This window comes from Cucumis melo, chromosome 4 (assembly GCF_025177605.1).
Source record: "Cucumis melo cultivar AY chromosome 4, USDA_Cmelo_AY_1.0, whole genome shotgun sequence".
In the NCBI taxonomy this organism is placed as follows: Eukaryota; Viridiplantae; Streptophyta; class Magnoliopsida; order Cucurbitales; family Cucurbitaceae; genus Cucumis; species Cucumis melo.
This window is the reverse complement of record NC_066860.1, coordinates 4271950-4285134: the sequence shown is the minus strand read 5'-3', so window position 1 is coordinate 4285134 and position 13185 is coordinate 4271950. Positions and strand designations below refer to the sequence as shown.

Genomic DNA, 13185 nt, shown 5'->3' with positions numbered 1-13185 from the left:
AATATTGTCCATTTATTTTTACATGAAATCATTGCTCCCCACTTTACAATTATGATACAAAAATAGTGTTTTTCTCCATTTCTTTTTTCTCACACGAGAATAGAAATCCTCTACAAATTGACCGACAAAAATGTAAACAAATATAGGGTTTTATTTATGAAAAGTGTATTTAGTTTTTTAGTTTTACCTTAATTAATACAACTTATATATTATTATTATTGAAGCTGAAGTATCAATCTTTTTTACATTGTAATTCAAAAGAACAAGTACCAACCTCTCTTTTTATAGACAATTTAGTATATGTAACTTAAAAATACATTTAGTCCCTTTGTTGTCAGACCAATTTGATCTCTACAATTAGGATTCTCTATTTTCTCACTTGCAAAAAAGTAATTAAATTTTGGTTATGTAAGAAAGGTGGACACCCCTTAGCATTCTCATTATTTCACTCGTTACACTTCATTCTAAGATTCTAGCATGACGAATCTTTTTTTAACCATCATACATATGATAAATTTCTCTAGAAAAATTCTAAATTATGTTTGAGAAAATTTTATTGCATACGCTTAGATTGAAATGAAAAATCTCTTCTCTTTATAAATGATTGATCTCTTTATTGTTGAGGCCAAGACGAGCATGTTGAGTCATATAAGAGTCGAACATCTTTTCCTTTTTTGATCTCTTCGTTCTTATATTCTTCATTGGCTCGTTTTTTACTCTCATCTAACCATTGCATACGTGATTGTAACTATTTTAGTCTTATCCTTTACATTCCACTGGTCGTGACACAAAACCAAGACTAAATTGTTTTATACAAATTCTTAACAACTTATAACCCTAAACCAAAATGTGTGAGAGTGTGTTTTTTTTAAAGAAAATGAAATGATTAAAGTCAAAATTGTGGAAGATTATTCCACTAGCTTTTTCTCTCTCCATTTTGAAGTGTTGTAATTGAATGTGGTTGTCTAGTCAGAGCTAAGAGAAGGAAGAGAGAGAGGACGAATGTGGGAGACAACTTTCAAACATTTGAAAGTTACCAACAGTTGACACAACGTCTTTTTAGGTCTTTCCAATGGGGCCCTTAATTATTTCTCCATTTTGCCCTTTTCCTTCCAATTCTCCTATATTTATATCTCCCAATTCCTTTCCAAATCTCTTCACAAAACAAAACAAAACAAAACCCATCTTCTCTTCCTTCCTTATTCTTTTTCTTTATCAAATTCATATCTAATTAATAATGGCTGATCATGGAGGAGGCTCAGTTTCTGGGTCGTCAAGATTTTGGTGTTCAATTCCTGAGAAACTTCAACTCCATGGCGCCATGTTGGCCTTGCAATTCGGCTATGCTGGATTTCACGTTGTCTCAAGAGCTGCCCTTAATATGGGCATTAGTAAACTTGTGTTCCTTGTTTATAGGAACATCATTGCCTTTTTCCTTCTCCTTCCCTTTGCCTATTTCCTCGAAAAGTACTTCTACAACTCCTTTTTCCTTTCTTCTTCTTCTAATTCATTCATTTATTATGTAAATCTCTTTTTGCTTTCTTTATTTCTCACGGAACCGTACTCATTATTTTATGTTCTCTCAGGAAGGAACGTCCTCCCATTTCTTTCAATTTTCTTCTTCAGTTCTTCCTTCTTGCCCTTGTTGGGTATGTCTTCCTAATTTATGGCTATAATATAATTTCAATAATCAATAATATAGTTCCAATAATCAATGTACTTTTTAGTCAGTTTTTAAGCGTGTAAAAATGACAAAATATATCAATAATATAGTTCTATCAACTACGTACTTTTATCTCTTTCAAATTTTTATTATCGAGCATACTCTCGATGCTGGTTTAACATTAAGTTAGTTGTTTTTATATATATACAACCTGAATATCTTTATATATCAACTTATTTCTATTTATTTTATCAATATAGAAACTTTGGAAAGAAAACTTTTACTTACTTCTTCTATCAATGTATACGTTAAGTAGTGATTTACTTAAATTTACCATCTTTTGAAACTTTGAGTTTTAGAGTAATATATCAATATAAAATGGTGAAGTATTGATATAATTAAATTTAAGTAATACTAGTATATATTTAGTTTTAAACTTTTAAACTTTTGTATGTAACAGAATCACGGCAAACCAAGGATTCTACTTGCTAGGTTTGGAGAACACATCACCGACGTTTGCTTCAGCAATACAAAACTCGGTTCCGGCCATAACATTCCTCATGGCTGCATTACTCCGGCAAGACATCTATAATTTACACATCCAGAACTTAAAATAATAATAATAATAATGACATTATTGGGTGAGTACGTTTAAGTTAATTTTAATTTTATATGATTACACAGAATAGAACAAGTGAGACTAAACAGAAAAGATGGTATAGCAAAAGTGCTGGGAACAATATGCTGTGTAGCTGGGGCCACAGTGATCACTCTTTACAAAGGTCCAACAATATACAGCCCAACTCCTTCACTCCAAATTACACCCATCACCACCGCACCCATTTTCGCTTCACTTGGGGACGCAACCGGGAAAAGCTGGACCCTTGGCTGCGTCTTTTTGATCGGTCATTGTTTGTCTTGGTCTGGATGGCTTGTTTTGCAAGCACCCGTCTTGAAAAAATACCCAGCTCGTCTCTCTGTCACTTCCTACACTTGTTTCTTTGGAATAATCCAATTTGTCATCATCGCTGCCATTGCCGAGCGTGATGCTCAGGCTTGGCTCTTTCACTCTGGTGGTGAAATTTTTAGCGTCCTGTATGCGGTATGTATGCAATTTAAAATTTAAGTTGATGAGTTACAATAATATATATGTATATATACATTTATGGTTTAGTTTGGTATATAGGAAAGTGAGTGGGAATACTTGTGTAATGCAGGGAGTGGTAGCGTCAGGAATTGCTTTTGCTGTACAGATATGGTGTATTCAAAGAGGTGGGCCGGTGTTCGTTGCGGTTTATCAACCAGTTCAGACATTGGTTGTCGCTGTCATGGCTTCCTTCGCCTTGGGTGAACAGTTCTTCTTGGGAGGGTAGGTCCCCTTCCTTTCTTACTCAATCTTCACCCTCTGCTTTCCTTTCTCCTTCAAAAATGCATTTTTTTTACCTACATTTCCTGCTTTCCATCACTTAATCATTTCTCTCAAAATAAATATGAATTCAAGATTTCATTTAATTTGATAATTTTTTAAAGAAAGACTATTTACGTAAATACCCGTTTCAGCTATTTTGAACCCTTTAATGTTTGAGACTCTCAGACTATACTTAATTATTAACGTCAATATTGTTTACTATTTATTTTTGTCAACTAAAGTTTAGTTTAATGGATATTAAAAAAAGTTATCTATTTTTCTAACCAATGTTTTCAAAATTCAAAGTGAAAGTTAAAAAAATATATACATTAGACAAAGGGATAATTATACGTGAGATCGATGGGATACATAAAGAATCAAAAAAATTGAAATACTTATTTAAGAGAGCTGAAACTTATATGAAATAAATTGCCAGAAAACAAATACAATTTGTATAAGACAGACTAAAACCAAAAATCCAAATAACTGATAGCCAAAAACAACTTGTTTTCTTTAACAACTCAATCAGGAAAAAAATTGTTTTAAGTGACACAACTTTCAAAATCTATGTATGTAGAGCCTAATAAACTAAAATAAACTATTATATATGTCTATCTGTCTATCATCTACATAAATACATATATTAATTTATCGTAATTAATTGTTGATAGACTTTGTTGTATTTTGATTGCTATATTTGAAAATTGTCATTATTTATAAGCTTTGGTTTTAAAAGCTAAAAAATTAAAATCTAGGTATATACTTGATTATCAATGTGCTGTGGCCTAAAAAATTGCTTCCTTTAATTTGGCTCTTCCTTCATATTTATAAGCTTTATTTTTAAAGCTAAAAAATTAAAAAATTTATATATATTAAATGAAGGAATTGTTTTAGGCCTCAACCAATGGCTTCGTCTAATTTGACTTTTTATGAATGAAGAGTCAAATTAGAAGAAGCAATTTTTTTCAGGCCTCAAGCAATCGCTTCATCTAATTTGTCTCAACCAATTGCTTCCTGTAATTTGACTGTTTACAAATGAAGAATCAAATTAATTAGATGAAGCAACTTGCTAAGCCTTTGTCAATTGCTTCATCTAATTTGACTTTTTTTCTTAAAAATGAGTCCAAACACAAACTTCCAAAACTATGTAATATTTCAATATGTGATTAATAATTATCATCTATCTAAACAAATTATCCAATAAATAAAACAGCTACAAAATTTTATCCTCACAGAGTAGAGTTAAAATTCACCACCCAAAATCAATCAAATTAATTGTATCAAATTCACAAAGGTGGCGTCGTGAATTAGACCTTCAGATCACAACTTTAAAATATTCAAATATTTATTTATTTATTTAAAAAAGAATAATAATAAGTAAAACCTAACAACTTTAATCTACAATTAATTACTTCATTAAAAAAAAAAAAAGCAGTATTATTATTTTATTTATTATATGATGGTAAGAAAATGATTGTTCATAATTAATGTGTGGGTGATGTACACAGGATCATCGGAGCGGTATTGATCATCGCCGGTTTATACTTCGTTCTTTGGGGAAAAAGCGAAGAGAGAAAATTTGCACTCGAGAAGGCTGCCATCCTCTCTGCTCCCGACCACAGTGGTAACAATCGAACACCTCCACACATCATCAAGCCCTCCTCCATTACTCAGCCACTTCTCATCCATTCTTCAAACGACAACGTTTGACATTCACCACACTCATAAATGTTTCAACTCTCACTTCTTCTTCTTCTTTCTTCTTTTTTACCTTTCCAAAAGAGAAAAAAAAAACAAAAACAAAAACAAAAACAAGGTTATGTGTGTATTAAGATTTTCTTTTTCTTTTGGCCATCTTTTGTTGACTTTGATTTTTTTTCCTTCTTTTTTCTCAATGGCTTTTGTTTATTAGAGATGGGTTGGGGAAAAGGGGAATGGCTAAGGGGGGTTGAAAGAGAGATTCATATGTGAAGAGGGATGAACTTGTATTGATCATCAATGCCACTTTCAGTTTGTGTGGGCTCTAAACCTACCTTTTTTTTTTTTTTTTTTTTTTAAATATCTTGATCTTATTTAGTAACAAATTTTGCTTTTAGTTTAATAATAACTTTATGAATACCACTATTTTGCTTTTGTATGATTTGTTTGTATACATTTATTAGGAGTATTTTCTAAATCTAAGCTAAATTTTGAAAATTTTAAAAAGTTCAAACAAGTCCATATGTCCGATGATTAAGTATTTATCAAGATATTGAAGCATAAGGTTATATGTTTAAAGATCATATGTTTAAATTCGTGCCTTTAATTTTCTTCTTCAATTAGTATTGATACTTACTCTTAAAACCACTATAGGACCTTTGTCGATTGTGTTTAGATTTACGCATGAAAAAAAAATAACAATGAAAAGCTTGTGGCCGACAATCTAAACCATGATATAATGAAGGTGATTAGTTCAATAATGAGTGATTAAATTTATAATTAGGAATGAGAGATGGGTTTGTATTATCTTTTTGAGAATGGATCTTCTTTTTAGCCAAAATATCACTTTTCCATGTGTAGGAAGGTTTACTTTTTTCTTGGCTTTAGAGTTGTTTGGAGAAAAGGGAAAAAGGAAAAAGAAAAGAAAAGAAAAGGAAGAGAAAAGAAACAGGTCGTGCTCTCCTGAATTGTTGCTGTCTCCCTAGTGGAAATGTTGTTTTGAGAAAAAAGAGATTCAAAAAGCATCATTTAGATTAATCATATAATAATATAATAGCTAGAGAGAAGGAGAGGGAATTAACATATAGCTTTGTTTGGTAGGAGATAATAATGCAAAGTTGGGCTCACACCATCATTTCATGAGATTAGATTGGTTGACAGATTAGGTATGTAATAATTAATAAACATAATGAGTAATATGAATATAGTATTACAATATTAAAAGAAATCTATGATAGTATTAAGCACAAGTTGTTGGAAACGAGCTAGGTTCTTGCGATACAAATCAAAAAAACAAGAGAAGAAGATTGTTCTCTTATTCACACAATCGAGAAGAAAGAAATTAAATAATATTTCTTAAACTTTCTTTCTTACATACAAATGAGAAACCTTACACATTTATACTAGCAGAAAAATATATTAAAAGCCATCAACAATAAATATCAATACATGTGACTCTTCATATATTAATGTATTTAGTGATTAACTATTCCATGTATCTCAACTATTCATGCATATTTAAAAATGCAAATTCATGTATTAAATTTAGATTAATTTAATTTCAACATCCTCCCTTAATTTAGACTTGAGCAACTCCAAGTTTTCCTCAGAATTTAACAAATAAGTCAAACTTGAGCGCCTTTGTAAAAATATCTGTCACTTGATCTTGAGTCTTGCAATATTTTACTATCACTTCTTGATCTTTAATCAAGTCTCTGATAAAATGATATTTGATTCTAATATGCTTGCTTCTTCCAAGGAAAATTGGATTCTTTGATAATGCTATCACTACAAGAAAACGGAGGTTTCCTGATGCCAACAAAGACGTCGGCAAAAAGAACGTCAGAAATAAGTGTATTCTCGACGCTATGAACATGGCGTCGAAAATACACTTTTTCCCGACACATCAAACACGCGTCGACCACACGGCGTCGGGAATAGGCCAAATTAATTTAAAAAAACACCTTATTCTCGACGCCGTGAAGAGTGCGTCGGGAACGACGTCGGGAATAAGGGATTTTTCTAACGCACCGTGGCGCGTCGGAAAACCTTTTAATGAGTGTCGGGAATAATGGTATTCCCGACGCCTTTTTGGGGATTGCCCGACACTGCCCGACTGCGTCAGGAAATCCCCTTTATAAACTATTCAGTTCTGTATTTCACAGAATTGAAACCGAAAAAGGGAAGGGAGGAAAGAACCGCACCGAGGCTTCCGTTCCGTCGTCATTGCCATCACCGCCTTCCGTTCTGTCGTCGTTGCCGTCCCTTGCCGTCGTTCTGTCGCCGTCTGCCACCTTAGGTAAGTTTAAATATAAAGTTTGTTTAGTTTAAATTTATGTTTTAAGGTTTTTTTAGAAGAATTGTTTTATGATTTTCTTTTGGAATAGATTTTTGTTTGTTAAATGTATTTTTGTATAGAATGTGTGTAATTTGTGGTTGAATTTAAATTTGAAGGGTTTAGGGTTTATGATTTATAGTTAATTTCAAAATTGAATTGGGAGGGGGGGAGGGTTATAGTTAAATTGAAAATTGAATTGAGGGGGGCTATAGTTAAATTGAAAATTGACTTGGGGGCATAGTTACAATTGAAAATTGAATTTTGGGGGGGGGGGGGGGGGGTGGAGGTTATAGTTGAAATGAAAATTGAAATTGGAGGGGGGTTTGTAGGATGCGAAGATTTTAATGATGCGAAAAAGGGGAAAGTTAAAATGCTTTTTCACCATTAAATATAGAATAATACACTGTAAACTAGTTTAAATCATAGTTATCTTCTTACTGCTGATATTCATAAAGAAAGTAGCAGATATTTAATTACTAGGCTTATGGTACGGTTTATTATATTTGTATATATTTAACAAGGATAAAAAAACAATGTATTAAGTTATTGAAGTAGAGATAGTGGGCTACATCCAGCTTTTTCATCATTTTTTATTATTTTATTATTTTTAAAAAAAGCTTTCTTTTTGTGCAGCATAAGTGTTATATTGTTGCTACTTGTGATAGAGATTTGAAGCGTAGGATTCGCAAGGTATGATTAGATCGCAATAGTTGGGAACACACAATGTTGGATTTAGATGTAGTAACTCGCCTATTTTCTTGCAGATTCATGGTGTACCCCATCATGTATATAACTTGACATCAGTATTCGATTGAGCGGTTGCTTGAGGCAACAATTGGAGGAGGTAGGCTACAACATGTTTAATCCATATAATAAACAATTTTATTTCAGTTCTTGTTAGGTCATTGGATTAAATTCATAAAAGGTCATTCGATTTATCTTATTTCTAATATGGTGGTGAAAATGAATGGACACTCTGAGAGAGCAAAATAATGTTACCACCATCTTTTTATTCATGATGCTTTTCATGAGATATACTTCTAGGGAAGCATTTGGTCTTTCGACCTGTTACAGAAAGCACCTTACTTTTGTCCATCTTCCATTTTAGTGGGATATGTGGCCTTGGTATCTCCAACTTAGTGAAGAAAGCTGGAATTTCTTGGCAATAGGTTTATTTAACTAATGGCACTTGGAAAAAGGGAAACCAGATTATGGTTACTAGAGTAAGTTGATGGCATAGGAGAAGTTAGAGTTTCTCTTTGGGTTTCTATTGACAAAACTTCTCACCTAGTGAGTTTTGTGGGGACGTTGGAGAAGAATAATAATATGTGTTGATAGGGTTTCGAAGGTGTTCGTATTTCGGTAGATTCTATGTGATGAAATAATTGGAGAGCATCTTTTTTAGTTTATGTAGTTAGCTCCCTTTTTGCGGGCTTGTAGTTTCATTCTGAACAAAACTTAAATCAAATAATTGGTCATATTACATGAGTGTTTATTATTTTTGACATTTCAACTATTAAGTACATTTTTTTGAAATTTTCAAAAGTAAGAATCCCCATGAAAACTATTTTGAGTTAATAATATTTTGGACATCTGTTTTAATTTTAAATTTATTGTGAATGCAACTCCAAGGATGTGATTGTGGGACTTCACATTGATGGACAAAAGAAAAAAAATTCTTGAAGAGGTTTTTCCCTCGACCTCCAACCAACTTTCCCCAAGAGAAGATTAAATTAAAAGAAAATATTAGAAGGCCTTGGTATAATGTAAATGTCTTTTGGCTTTAGGATCTGTTTCTTTTTGTTGTCCCTCATTTCTACAATTATTTAATTTTCTTTTTACATCAAGTTTGTGTACCCTCTAAAGAAGAAAAAAAATGCTTCTCCCTGCTTCTGGGTTGTTGAGATGCGTATGATCATTTGTTGTACTACAATTATGGTATTAAAAATAGAAATGAAATATTAAAAAAAATATATAAAAAGGAATTCTCAACGCAATGAAACGTCGAGACTATGATGCATAAGAGATGTCGGAGAAGGTTATCCCGACGCACAAAAGACGTCGAGAAAAAACGTCAGAAGAGGCATTCCGGACGCCGCGAGGTGCGTCGGCATAAGGTCCATCGGGAAAGAGGCATTCCCGACGTCGCCTTTGCCGATGTTTTTTTAGGCGTCGGAAGAGGCATTCCCGACGTCGTTCCCGACGCCGTACCACACGGCGTCGGAAATGCCTCTTCCGACTCGATTCTCCCGACGTTTATCCTACACTGTGATATACGTCGGCATATCCTTTCCCGACGTATTTTTCATTTTCGTCGACGTTTTTTAGCGTCGAGAGTACTCCCGTCTCTTGTAGTGTATGGCAGATCCATTATCACAAAATAAAACAGTTTCACTTCTTTGAGTACGCTTCAATTCTTTTAACATTCACTTAATCCATAAAGCTTGACATCCAGCTGCAGCTAACAAGATATAATCTGCTTCGGTGGTAGAAAGGGCAACAACAGATTGTTTCTTTGAAGTCCATGAAAAAACACCTAAACCCATACTAAAAGCATAACCGGATGTACTTTTATGATCATCCACATTACCACCCCAATCACTATCACAAAAAACCAAACAACACTGATTCTGAAACTTTCTTGTAATAAATTCCAAAATTAATGGTGCCAAGAATGTAACGAAGAACTCTTTGACTTGCTTCCCAAGGACTTCTTTTTGGGTTTGTCATAAATTTGCTTAACATACTTACAGTAAATAAAATATCAGGTCTTGTTGCTATTAAGTACATTAAGTTTCCAACTAAGCTTCGATACAAACTTGGATCGACTGCTTCTCCAATATCATCCTGGCACAATTTCAAATTTGCATCCATGAGAGTGTTGCAAGGTAAAGCATTTTCCATCCGGAATTTTTTTAGTAAATCATGAGCATACTTTTGTTGTGAAACGAAAATTTCTCCTTCATTTTGATTAACCTCAATTCCGAGAAAATAGTGGATGAGACCCATATCACTCATCTCGAATTCCTTTTTCATGGAATTCTTAAAATCATCATACAAAAATTTATCATTTCTAGTAAAAAGTAAATCATCAATGTAAAGAGAAACGATAAGAAATTTGTCATACTTGTCTTCTTTGACATAGAGTGCATGCTCATGTGGACACCTTCAAAATCCTGTCTTTAGAAAAAAACTGTCAATACGACTGTACCAAGGTCGCAGAGCTTGCTTCAATCCATACAAGGTCTTTTTCAACTTGTACACATTTTCTTCTTCTCCTCTTTTCACATAGCCAAAAGGTTGTGCAACAAATATCTCTTCCTTCAAGTGTCCATTCAAAAAAGCGGATTTTACATCCATTTGATAGACTTTCCATCCATTTTGAGCAGCTAATGACAAAATCAATCGAATGGTCTCAATTCTTGTCACAAGGGCAAATATTTCTTCATAATCCACACCATATTCCTGGAGGAATAAAATTCCCAAAGCGGAAGCGTATGAACGCCGTGCAAGTGAAATTCATTTTGTAAAATCAATAAATTCAAAGAAAAACAAACTCAAACCTAAGCATGCTTCTATGGAGGAAAAATGGTAAAGAAACTAATCTTTGTAGAACCTTAAACAACTCTTTTTCCAAGCTTTCAGAACACCACGAAACCTTCCTCGTTATTCTCAAGGAAAGAATCAGAGAGGTGTGAAGCTTTTGTAATTTTGGTGAGAGAAAAGTATTTGAGAGAATTCTGTTTCTTTTGAAAATGAATAGAAATCGATAAGAGAGAGCACTAAAAACAATCTCTCTTTTACTTTTATATCAAATCTTAACCATTGATATTGATATGGAGGGGGAAGTTATCAAAATAACTTCCTCCTTCTTTTCCACGTGGAAGTTATTCTATTTATTTATTTAAAAGAATATATATTAATTAAAATTAAAAAATTAATTTAATATAAATTTAATTAATCTATATTATATCTTATATAATATAAACTTTATATTATATCATAGGGATTCTGCCTCGACTGTGAATATGGTAGATTTCAGAGTTCTCCAAACGAGTGTCGAAGTTCATAAATGAAGAAAGCAGGCTATTTATTTAAAATGAATAAGGCATTCAAGCTTCTATGAGAAATGTCTCAACTCTGACAACTACTCTTCCTCCAAGAAGAGCTACAACCAGATTCCCCAACTTAAACAAGAATCAAAGCTACTACGCCTGCCTATGAAACCCTAACGGAGACCTCAATCGACCCTGAGAATGCTCGACCCACCGACGGAGTAGCTTAATATGTAACCGCGAAGGACGAGTCTGATTCCACTCAAAAATTCGTTAGGACTCTGAAAGAGTTCCGTCAGTGAAAGACCGTCGGCATAGCGCTTCGCTTTCGCTTACTCATTAGTTAGGAAGGGGAATAAGTCAGAATCGTAGAAAATAGTGTAGAGCCTTATCAACTTCAGGAAGAAGATCCCACTCCGCGGTCTAGGTCGACCTCTTGTTCATTGAGGCGGTAAATCCGTCTTGGTCCTTCGCACCTTTCAGAGAAGAGTTCTTCCTCTTTCATTTGTTCATACTCTGTCTCCTAGCATTCAATTCCTATTTTATACATATTTGAAAGTTTCAATTAGTTCCTTACAAGACCCAAAAGTCTAGTTTAGGGGAGTTGAAAGGCGGGAATGTCCAAGATTCATCTCAGATACAGTACAAATAGAATCCAATTCTCTTTTCATATTATATTTCTTCATTTCACCCTATGTGACTTTTTGAAGCACATCTATAAGTCATAATGCAGAACTCATTTAGTTCATCCTATTAGCTTGTGGCTCATCCAAAATAAGTATCTTAGAAATTGGATAATCTCACCAAATCTCTAATTGTATTTTTTTTAATCAATAATAATAAGATGAATGAGACTTCAATTACTATGCTATATCTATAGATTGTAACAGGTGTACCGGAAGCTATTCCAGTAATAGGGTCGCCTTTGGTAGAGTTTTTACGCGGAAGTGCTAGTGTGGGACAATCTACCTTGACTCGCTTTTATAGTTTACAAATTAAGCCTCTTGATCTTCCCTTGAGAAAAGAGATCTTGATCTAGGTTGACGCGCTAGTCCCGTAAAAAGAGCTTTCTTGCACCTTGAAAGTCAAGCATTTCATACCCGTCATTTGGACCAAGTCCTCCTACTACGTCTGAAAAGGTTCTTCTTCAAATGAGTGCATTATTCAATAACACGACTCAAAATCAAAGGCTCCGTTAGTCTCAAAGAATTTGAGTCCTGATCCCTTCACTGCTGAACAACAAAGTTTGATTTTGGAAAAACACCATCATTATGGAAACGTATTACAAAATCGCCCGCGGAAGCCCCTTTGACTCTCTCTCTAGAAAAAAAAAAAAAAAAGCTTTCTCTAATCTCTCATATAATCTATAGTTCTAATATGAATCGAATCCATATTAATTTTAACCTATAGTTTATTTATGAATCTTATTCATATTATTATTATTATTTGAATTATATTCAAATATTAACTTCTTTCATAAAAACTTTACATTATAATGTATCAAATACATTATATTAATTGTATCATATACAATTTATTCCCTTTAATCAATTTGAACAATTCAAATTAAACAAAAATAAATTTGATTCTCATTTATCCTTATTGAGCTACAAGGGAACCTTATGGACCTACAGATTGAAGCTCCAATGAAATGAGATTAATTAATTAAACTCTTTAATTAAATTAATCTCTTTTCATTAACTATTAGTCATTCCACTAAAGACTAATAGTTGCACTCTTCTTACTGTAGATATATTTTTGTGTCCATTAGATATAACCAATCAACAGTGCAATTACCCTTCACAAGTTGCTCGTAAGTACAGCTGGACCAAAAATTACCGTTTTGCCCCTATAATTACATCTAACTCCTTAAGTACCACTGTTTCCTCTAATGAACAATAATTATAGTCCTACTATAATTAAACTCCTCTCAGGCCAAGAGAGAGTGTGGTGCCACATTGTTCAAGCCCTGGAATCAGCCCCTAAGAGAGCAATTTCTCTACTTACTTTATTTATAAAGAAG

General features: G+C 33.2%; 1 protein-coding gene across 1 annotated transcript; it reads left to right on the top strand.

Annotated features, from left to right (window-relative positions):
• Window positions 1-1158: 1158 nt before the first annotated feature.
• On the top strand, window positions 1159-5099 carry LOC103503904 (protein WALLS ARE THIN 1-like). Its single transcript, XM_008468292.3, has 6 exons — window positions 1159-1467; window positions 1587-1649; window positions 2124-2240; window positions 2348-2765; window positions 2881-3032; window positions 4580-5099. Exons 1-6 carry the CDS (start codon window positions 1238-1240, stop codon window positions 4779-4781), a joined length of 1182 nt encoding a protein of 393 aa, XP_008466514.1. The 5' UTR covers window positions 1159-1237; the 3' UTR covers window positions 4782-5099.
• The last annotated feature ends 8086 nt before the right edge of the window (window positions 5100-13185 follow it).